This window comes from Montipora capricornis, chromosome 2, assembly GCF_036669925.1.
Source record: "Montipora capricornis isolate CH-2021 chromosome 2, ASM3666992v2, whole genome shotgun sequence".
Taxonomy (NCBI): Eukaryota; Metazoa; Cnidaria; class Anthozoa; order Scleractinia; family Acroporidae; genus Montipora; species Montipora capricornis.
Genome location: NC_090884.1, coordinates 42883364 through 42893363, shown reverse-complemented (window position 1 = coordinate 42893363; position 10000 = coordinate 42883364). Strand labels below are relative to the sequence as shown.

Sequence of the window (10000 nt, the reverse complement as noted above, 5' to 3'; positions counted from 1 at the left end):
TTGCATAATGTAAAAATTATCAGCAGCTGCTGACCGGGTATCGTAGGAATGCAGATCTCAAACGGATTTGAATAGATTTTGAATGTTGACAGACTCCAAATTATTTCTCACATATTGTACATTAGATTAGAAATTATTTCAACATAAAGAAAAGTAATACATGTAGTTAGAATATTACTCTTATTAAATAAAGGAATGGCATGTTCTCTTCCGCCAGTTGATTGATGAATTAAGCGGAGACCCCTCTTCTGTAAACGAGGTAACTTTTCTAGATCAGCTTTGTTAGCCTGTCCCCAAGAGCTTAAGCCATAGGTACAGTATCAAGGACTGATAAATCTGAGTTGGGGTTCGCAAAGGCAATAGATGTCGTAATCTAGCATAATAGACGTCGTAATAATTATACCTACGGCTTTGCTAACTTTTTTAACAAAAGGTTAATGTGTGATTTCCAATTTAAATATTGATCTATGAGAATACTAGCTGTATGGCTATTATTGTTTTGCTAAATATCAATAACGATAACAATCAAGCCAATCCATCTATGTTTTGCTGGAGAAAACAGGATAAATTACAACACTGGAAAAATTAATGTGCCAAATTCCTCTTTGCAAAAAAGCACTTGGGTTCTTTATCATCTCACAGTTTTTAAACCTTTCCTTCCTAAAAAAAAACACTTGTGGATTTTACTCTGTTTAAGGCCACATGATTTTACTCGTGAATGGGGTTTGCCTTGGGGGTGAAAGGGTTTAATGAACAAGGGTTAGGAGACAGGGTCTCTCTGAAAACCTAATCCCTTTGCAGGTGAAAATACAAAAGGAGCACTTTCTCCTCAGTAATTTTAACAACCCGAGTGTTGTAGTCTGGTCGTGTTTCATGCCACAACTAAAGAATGGTTCATCTTCGGAGGAAATAAAGTTGATAACCCTTGTAGACACAAGAGGCAATAATAATAATAATAATAATAAACAGTTTTAAAAGCACAACCTTGGAGTTATTGTGACAGCACTAATGACTGAAAGTGCTATTGACCTTGTCATTGGTGAAGAACTGAACTCTCTGTTGTCATGTATGGTATTGTAAGAAAGGGGACAATTTTTGCACGTTGAGCAACTTCATATTTAGCGACAAAACAAATAAATAATTATTCTATTTTATACTATAAAATAGAGGAACAAGATTAATTACCACTTCTTGTATATTCTGAGAAACAGAGGCTTCAATGACATTACTCTTAGAAACAGAGACGACCTGCCAAACAAAAGATAATTTAATCAGTTTTAGTTACAGTGCAACGCGCCTTACCGTGGCCACCTAACAAACTTTCACATTTTACAACTCAACAACCCATACAACGGTGTTCAATTTACAACCGTACAATCAAACTTTGCAAGGAGGTGTGACTGTCAAATTCGCACACCCTATTTGGCGGATAATAATTATGTAAAAAACTTTGTTAGGTGGCCACGGTAAGGCGCGTCGCACAGTAAATGAACATCTTCTCTTGAAAATTGCTTCTACAATGTAAAGTAACCAAACAATACATGTAGTTATTGTTTTTGGGTGTACAAAATGCATACAATGTAATTTAATCAAATGAAAATTTGATTTAATACTACGGTCTGTGCCTTTATAGAAACCTAATTGATTAAACATCATTACTGATGGCTTTTTTTTATAATGTTGGTTGCGACTGATTTTCTTTTTTCAGGAAGTCCCTACCTGATAATTATGGACAGTGTACTGCACTGGTTTTACTGACTACCAATGGATGGAACGCTCGGTAAACTTTGGAGAGCACATGCCGGTATTCAAGCCCACAGTGCTGAGATGCAATCCGCAATTATTGATATGTACCATAATACACATCCTCTAGAAATCAGGCATTAAATAATAATTATTATAGTCAAAGAAAGTTAAAGTGTACAGGAAACCCTCACCGCTTCCTTTCTGGAGGCTTCTTGCCTTGTTTTTGTTGCAAACCTTGATGTTTGTGCCAGCGATTCAAATGTTGTTGCTGTGGACCTTTCTGCTTTAAGAGAGTCTGCAAATGACCTGGTAACTGGTAGTGGTTGACTTGCAAAGGGTTGGGCGACTAAGTCTTGTCCTGACTTGGGGGATGAAGAAACTGATCTTGCCGGTACTTTTGGCTGTTCACCTCCAAGACGAAACCTCTGTTCAAAACATTATATTATTGAAAATTTAATGGATATTATGTGTTTTAGTACGAATCAATAATTAATGGCTATGAGACTACTGTACCGTAACAGTTCATGAAGCACACTGTCATTTCATTATCATAATGGTTAGTTTTTAGAGATCTACAGCTGTACCCCTTGTTCTCTTTCTGTAGCTGTATTTGATGCTTGAAATCCTGCTGCACTGGAAATTTCAGACCTCACATTCTCAGTCAGTGGACGAGGAATTGGAGATTGAGTGGAAGCTACTGGATTGGGATGTGTCACCACGCCTTGTCCTGACTTTGGGGTTGGAGAAGCAGAAACATTTGACCAGCCATCTCCAAGACTCAGACCCTATTAAAAAGTGTTATTATTACTAAAACTTTGATAAAAGACAACAATGTACTGTACATGTAGGTTTAACTTGGGAGCCACCAGTACAATACGTACTCCAGAAGTGAGCAGACTTTTGGGCAACTGGTTTAATTTCCAGACAGGCCAACAATGTAAGGAAAATATCCTACATTGTACCTTTGCTTTGACAAGTACTGTAACAATAAAATAATGTTTTAGACACAAAATAGACCTTTTTGCAGATACATACATGTACGGCAGCCATTTTGGTTTCTATTGTTTGAAATAGCTATTATGGGATGCCCAGGAGGCAAATACGTAATTTATTAACTTGCCACCTGAGCATCCCATAATGTCTTTCGAAACAATAGAGATTAAAATGGCTGTCATACAATACAATGTACCTGCAAAAGGTCTATTAAAACTCTATTCATAACTTTACTTTTTATCACACTGTCAACAAACCTTAGGTTGAGTGTTGACTTTGGTTGCAATAAACTGAGATTCGAGCAAACGTGAGGCAAAATTCAACTGAGTTTGACTAGTAGGTGTGGGCTTCACAAGCTGAGGCATTGCTGCTGGTTGTCCTGACTGTGCAGCTGGTAACTGGGGCTGAACTGAAGCGATAATTATTAGGGAGACTGTAAATCAAATCAAGTCACAAGAAATTAAAGCAAGTTTCTTTATACATGTATAGAAGTTGTTGGTTTTTACATGTACAGTATTGAATGTTTGAGTGGAAAAACAGAGTACCAGGTATCCATAGGAAAACCCCATAGAGCAAAGAAGAGTTGAACCAGCAAACTCATCCCAGATAATGACGTTAAGTATGTAAATTTAACCGTGGACAGTCTCACCACCACTGCACAAACCATAACTCCCTGGATTTAAATTATAGAGAACTTAGCAACTGGCCAGTAAGAGTACAGATCATTAAATAAAATATTGGTTGACATTTTATCAACTGTTGAGTTAGTACATATTCATGACTTGTATGTCCTTCAAGGTGTAGGGTATTTTAATGACATGGATCCTTTGAATTTTAGTTCAGGGTGGTAAAACAAAAAAGTATTAAATATTAATTTTAGTTATTTAAAAAAAAACACAAATCAATAAATAGATGATACACTGTAGATGACGTCTGCAGGATATTAAGCCTGTACCAGAAGCTCATGACCTTCAAGCATTTAAAGGTGCCGGCAAATGAGGAAACAATGTTGCAGAAGCTAATGACTTGTTTCCACATTTGCGGCCCCAGGAAACATTACGGAGCTTTAGCAACGACAATGGCGACGGCAACGAGAACGTCACAAATTTGCATATTTAGTGGGCAAAAACAATAGCTTTGGACGCCCTGCACGTGCATTTTTCATTTTTGTCCGTTTCTTTGCTGTCGTCAGCAAAGCAACAACGTGAAATTACCAAGTTTGAAGTGATATGGAGAACGTCAGCACCTGGAGATAAATTTTCATTTTTCTCCCCTAAATTAAGCGCCGCTCGTAACGGTTTCATTCCTGAGGGACTGAAACACCTTTGTCATATTAAAAGGCTTAGAATAGTCGCGAAGTGAGCGCAATAACGTGAATTTATGTTTTTACATGACGTTCTCGTTGCCGTTCCCGTCGTCGTTGCTAAAGGTCCCTATTAATTTTGTTGTGGAAGCAAAATGTTTCAGATTTGTTCAGAAACATTTTGCTTCCTCAGCAAATGTTTCCTGGTTTGCGCGCAGAGGAAACATTGCAGGCAACAATGTTTCCGGAACACTACATCTCCAAGCTTGCGGGTGCCCTAACTCTGGTTCAGAGCTGGGGTTTTTTTTAGTTTGAAAATTTTCTTATTTGGATTTGACAAAGCTCGCACATTTTCCAGCACATGCAGCTTCAATCTTATTTATGTCCATTTTTGGGCATAAAATTGGTGTCCTAAAATCCTCAGCTTTGTTCCAAGGAAATGCGTTGCAAGTTACACACTTTAAGGTCACAAGCTTCTGCCTGTACTTACAGCTGTAATTCCACTGGCATGCTGTAATATTATTTTTCCTTGCATAAAAATGATCTTGACTTACCATCAGTTATTTGAGAGGAACTGCTGCTAAAATGAGAAACAACAGGCTTTCTTTGTCCTCTAAGTGGCAAGGGTTCAGGAGGCCTAACTATATCATGATTTGCATTTGGAGTCTGATTTATCACATAAAATGGGCACAAGACGCCATCCGTGGACAAAATCATCATAACTGGTGCAGGGGGGAGTCTCTGCTCTCCCTTCAGAAATGGTCTCCTGGAGCTGAAGTCAAATGCTAAGCCCATAGGAAATGACTCATCATTATTACTGGTCAAAGGCATTGAAGGACGACCATCTTCCTCAAAGCTCCATTTTTCCCAAGTTCCCTCAGCCTGTCCAGATAATGAATGAAAAGAAGATAGCGACAAGACTTTGCAGACACAGTAATTTGGAAACAAACAAAATTAATGAATATGTATGATTGAAGTGACTTTAAAATTAAGAGGAAGACATCAAGGAACAAATCAGTGGCCTGTTACCTCTCCACCGTACTTTCCAATGACAGCAGCCTCAAGTCCATTGGAAAATGCTGACACTACAATGCTCCTGTTGAGAAAAAAAAGAACATAGAAAGACAAGGACTGCAATAAACTAATTTTAATAATAAAATTCATTATATTAAACAAACAGTACAAACTAAATAAATCATGACCAACTGTATACACTGTATGTGTAATAATCGTAGTTCTGATGCATTGTTATTATTAATGATAAAATTACAGACTGAATCAAAATTTAAAACAGAGACTGCAACAAAATCAACAGTTACATTTTAGTTAAAATAAAAATGAGCCACGACAAAAATAAACATCCATAAGAAAAAACAAAAAAAAAACAAAACAAAAGTACATGTACGGTTGTACATGTATGTGTCATCAGGATCTACAGTTGTACAATAATAATTTTGCAATTTAAGTACAAATGGATTCTTATCAAAATGATCAAATTCAAAACTGAATCAAATCAAAATCAAAATCATTGGTTATGCTTGAGTTGAATTACATGTACTTAAAAAGATAATTTCTTCAGCTGTAGTTCTCACCATTCACTGATATTTCTAAGGTAAAACACATCTTCTCGGTCATCACTCATTGCAAAATAGATGTCGTCAAAATTGGTTATGGCTACTGGTTCATTTTTCTGCAAGAATTAAAAGAATGTAAACCCATAGCATATGTCAGTACATGTCAGCTCAGTGTACTGTGATTTTAAGGTTGCCGTGTACCTTCAAGATAGAAATACAGTGTATTGCCTAAAAATTTTTTGGATTTCAGTTAAAGGTCAAAGTCACATTCCAGAGATATTGGAAAAATACCTTTTTGCCAGAAGTTGAAGTTCCTTTTTGATTGAGAGCATAATTACCTAGACTACCAGGGCACTTTTTTGTGGGAAACAATTGTTTACATGTACTTGAAATCAAAATAATAATAAAATCTTCTGTCGCAAAATGTTTGAGGCATGTGTATAATTATTTTTATATACATGTACATTGTATAATCGTCATAGTTTATATTTTTGTGGCTTTAAATCATTTTAAGAATTCAAAGTAAAGCAATCACATAAATGTTTGTTGAAGAGATAAAATAGCAGAAAGAAATATACCTGCACGAACGATAAAACTCTAAGACGTTAGTGGGTTAGCAGAGTTAACACAAAGGATCATAATTACTATCAGAACTGGTCTCCAACAAAGCATATCAGTGAGGAAGTTACATGTACACTGTACCATGGGAATAGGTCATTTCCGAGTTCATATCTGCCTCCTCATTAAAGCGAGTCTAAGTGAGATGTTTGTCTTATGAAAATTACTTTTCATTCATATGTAAAGTACAACTAAATTTACCATCACAAAAACTTCGCACTTGGAATCGCTTTGAAGAAGAGCCAGACATGAACTCGGAAATGGCCTATTTGAGAGGTGCTAGATCAGCTTTTGCGTTGGTCTGCTTCCACTTTTTCTTTGCCATTGCTGTGTCTGATGAGATCTACATGTGTATGTGTGCATCCTTTTTCTGTTTAGAGTTAGAAGGTTGATCTGCACTGCAAATACATTGTATGTGTCAAAAATCCAAAAAAATTGTTAGCCGCACCGAAACTCGCAGAGAACTTGCGAGAGATTTTGTTACCTGTGAAATCACCACCATCCATTCATAAAAGAGCATTCTCTGTCTGATTTTAAATTTTTAATTATTCAGCAAAAATAATGCGCAGTTTCGGCATGAAGAATAAAAATAGCATTGACATAAAAGCTTTCCAGTAAGCCCAACTTTTTAACTATTATTTATACATGTACATGTACATGTATGTTGTAACTCAATTCAAAGAAAGCAATATTATTCATATATAATTATGTTAAATTGACGTGACTTACTGGAGTAGAAATAAGGAGAAATTTTGGGCAATCCCCATCTTCAAAGCTTGAGTAGACGGCAGCAAACAATGATGTTGAAATCCACAACACATCTGTCACTGAATAGTACACATAACAGGAGAAAAAAGCAAAAATTTAAGGTTAAAAGACTATAAAAGTTTTTAACAACCATTACCATAATATTATGTTTTAATAATCTGGTAGAAGAAAATATTTCAGTTGGTAATTTATGTGTATGCAACAAGGAATGAATCAAAGGTCTTAAAATGTAGAATAAAGTTCAAGCTTGTACATTTTGTTTTCCCAATTGAGGTCATAGAGTCATGTATAATGATATTCAGGAGATTTGGTCCTCTGAAATGAAATGAAATGAAATGAAATAAAATGAAGTCAAGTGAATAAGGTCTATTACATGTATTGCACAATTCCTGCCACCTCCCCCTTGTGTTAACTTTCTTGCATGTCACTCATTGTAATTTTTTTTAACTTTTTATTGATTACTTAATTATACCTTTGTGGGGATCATCAGTGAACAGTTCAGGACATTCTATTTCCTTCTTTACTTCAAGTTGCTAAACCAAAAGCAAAAACAAAAAGGTTAAATGTAAGTAATTTATTCATAATAATAATACACTGTAGGCTTTGAAAACAAAGGAGAATTTGATATACATGTACATGTATACCACATTGACATCACTTACTGGTAACTACAACATGAGCTATAAAACATGTCCATACATGTACAAACAATGTAAGAATAAAAATATTGTTCTTCAGTTGTCAATAGTTCACATACAACCATGTGTTTAATATGAAGAGTTACATACAAGTACCTGTGAATATTGTGTTAATCTGCCATCTGCATGACCCACAACAAGCTGTTTGCCCTTAGGACTCCAACAAACTTAAGTGAAAAAAAAAAAACATTACCTTAACCCATTGACCCCTGGGATTGAGATTCTGTCCAACACCAGACGATTTTACTAGTCAAGTGGGGGCGTCCTACACCTGTAGGGCATTTGAGGTCAAAGGGGTAAAATTTAGAATTTACAATCAGAATTTAATTCTACCCCTGTAAATGCACCACCTCATTTTTCATGGATCTACATTCACATATGCTGTGTATGAAATCATATTGCAAGTACAAAAAAGGGACTAAGGTAATCAAACAAGAAGAGTGGAAGATGGGTACCAGGAAACTCCACAGCAAATAAATGATATTGGAAACCCCTAGATGGTGTTACCCTGTGGCAGCTAGCGATTGCAGCAATTACATGTACATGTACAACCTTAAGATTCCTCCTTACAGATGCTGGGACTTGCCAGGTGGCAGGAAGGGAGACAACCAAGCCCACAAGAGAACCTCATTGGCAGAAACCTCTTAGGCTTACACTGTACATGTAATTTTTCCCCAATAAAGCGCTTTAGAACCTCCAAGGGCCTATAAAAACCCTACTGAATGCCAGCTCTCTCTGTTGGTTGGCATCCAAATAAATGCATTATTTACTTAGAAATTATGAGTGATACTTATAATAATTATTAGTATCACTCAGCTCTAGCAAATTTATTGACAAGAGTATTCTCCTCACTTGCACTGGCTTTATGATCTGCAGGCAGAGACATTAGAATTTTAACTTCTCTTTCAGTCAGTTCCATCATCAGCACAGACCCCGAGCTGAGACACGTGGCAAAAAGACTTGGAAAACCAGGGTTCCATGCTACATTTAGTATCATGGTTTCACCTGTGAAAGCAAACAAATAGGCCCCTTTCAAAATTACAATAATAATTATTCTTTGTTTGTCCTTTAAAATTTTGTGTATTAAGCATTGTTTTTATTTTCTTACTGGGGCCATAGTAAGTTCCAAGAGAAACTGGAAACAATGCTTATGCAAAATTTTGGAGGGCAAACAGAATATTCTTGTGGTATTTTTGACAGTGGCCAATTAGAGTGCTGTTGAATGACTGTGGCCTACGGATGTAATTTGGGATTTTTCGTGTCAAAAAATGACTACAGTTTACTTTATAAAGGCTAGTTGCCATTACATCAACATGAACTGTAATACATGTACCATAAGCATGATCACAAACACCACAAATATATGCACTTTGCCAATTAATTTCATCGGAGGGTAGGTGCAGTAAAAGGTAGCAAGAGAGGAAGCAACACTCTTCTCAGAAGCAAGGAGGTCATCATGGCCACTGAGCCCTACAATGTAGTCCTTGCCCCAGGCACCTGTCAACACATCACTGAGAAAAGTGAACACCGTAAGAACTGAAGCCAAAAAGGTTAAGTAACAGCAGCCATAGGATAGTTGAGTTTTACACTTGGCGTGTCCTGCAAAATTACAGGAAAACTCCATGTATTTGATGTTTCTGCTCAAATTCAAACCGATACGTACATGCTAGAGTTAATGCTAACGGGTTAACAATTTGTTGTAAAGATTTCATAGTAACTACATGTAATAGCAGGGGTGCTATGAATGATTCCAAACGGCCCGTGGCGGTTTCATTAAACGCGTTGTCAGTGTTTGACAACGCATTGACAATGTTTTGAAATGATTTTGAAATGGATTTGCAACGCATTTCGGTTCCGTTGAAAAACATTGCCAATGTTTCAAAACGCAATGGAACAATGCTATTTTCATTAAGCCTGCTTTTCCCAAATAGGATCACAAATGGTCTATTTGCAAGCTTGATTCTGCAAGCTCGTCAAGCAAAGCAGCAGCAGTACTGTACACAAACCGCACAGTTGACGTATAATTCACCACCTACAGTAAGTTACCTGTATCCACACTAAGATTGATTTCACCAAACTTGGCATTGGATATGTCCTAGAAACGAGCAAAAAAGTTCCTCATAATGTTAACTGTACTTGTCCACTCAGCAAATTTTGGTTCTCTCTTATATAAATAAAATACTGTACAATTGACTTCGTTTATAACTGAACTAAGTATGTGACACACACACACTTGTACAAAAGTGAATACTTGTAAGTACATGTATCATACCTGCACATGACAAGATTTTAAAAAATAA

The 10000-nt window shown here is 36.4% G+C and overlaps 1 protein-coding gene across 1 annotated transcript in view; it reads right to left on the bottom strand.

The window, feature by feature from the left end:
• Positions 1-10000, bottom strand: part of LOC138022468 (nuclear pore complex protein Nup214-like) — a 40328-nt gene that overhangs the window by 20576 nt on the left and 9752 nt on the right. The window contains exons 5-16 of the mRNA XM_068869608.1: positions 9747-9795; positions 8553-8705; positions 7797-7867; positions 7475-7535; positions 6964-7061; positions 5635-5732; positions 5072-5138; positions 4597-4924; positions 2997-3148; positions 2331-2531; positions 1938-2171; positions 1186-1248 (exon numbers count right to left, since the gene is read on the bottom strand). Of these exons, the coding sequence (XP_068725709.1) occupies positions 1186-1248; positions 1938-2171; positions 2331-2531; positions 2997-3148; positions 4597-4924; positions 5072-5138; positions 5635-5732; positions 6964-7061; positions 7475-7535; positions 7797-7867; positions 8553-8705; positions 9747-9795 (1575 nt within the window). The remainder of the gene's footprint in view (positions 1-1185; positions 1249-1937; positions 2172-2330; positions 2532-2996; positions 3149-4596; positions 4925-5071; positions 5139-5634; positions 5733-6963; positions 7062-7474; positions 7536-7796; positions 7868-8552; positions 8706-9746; positions 9796-10000) is intronic.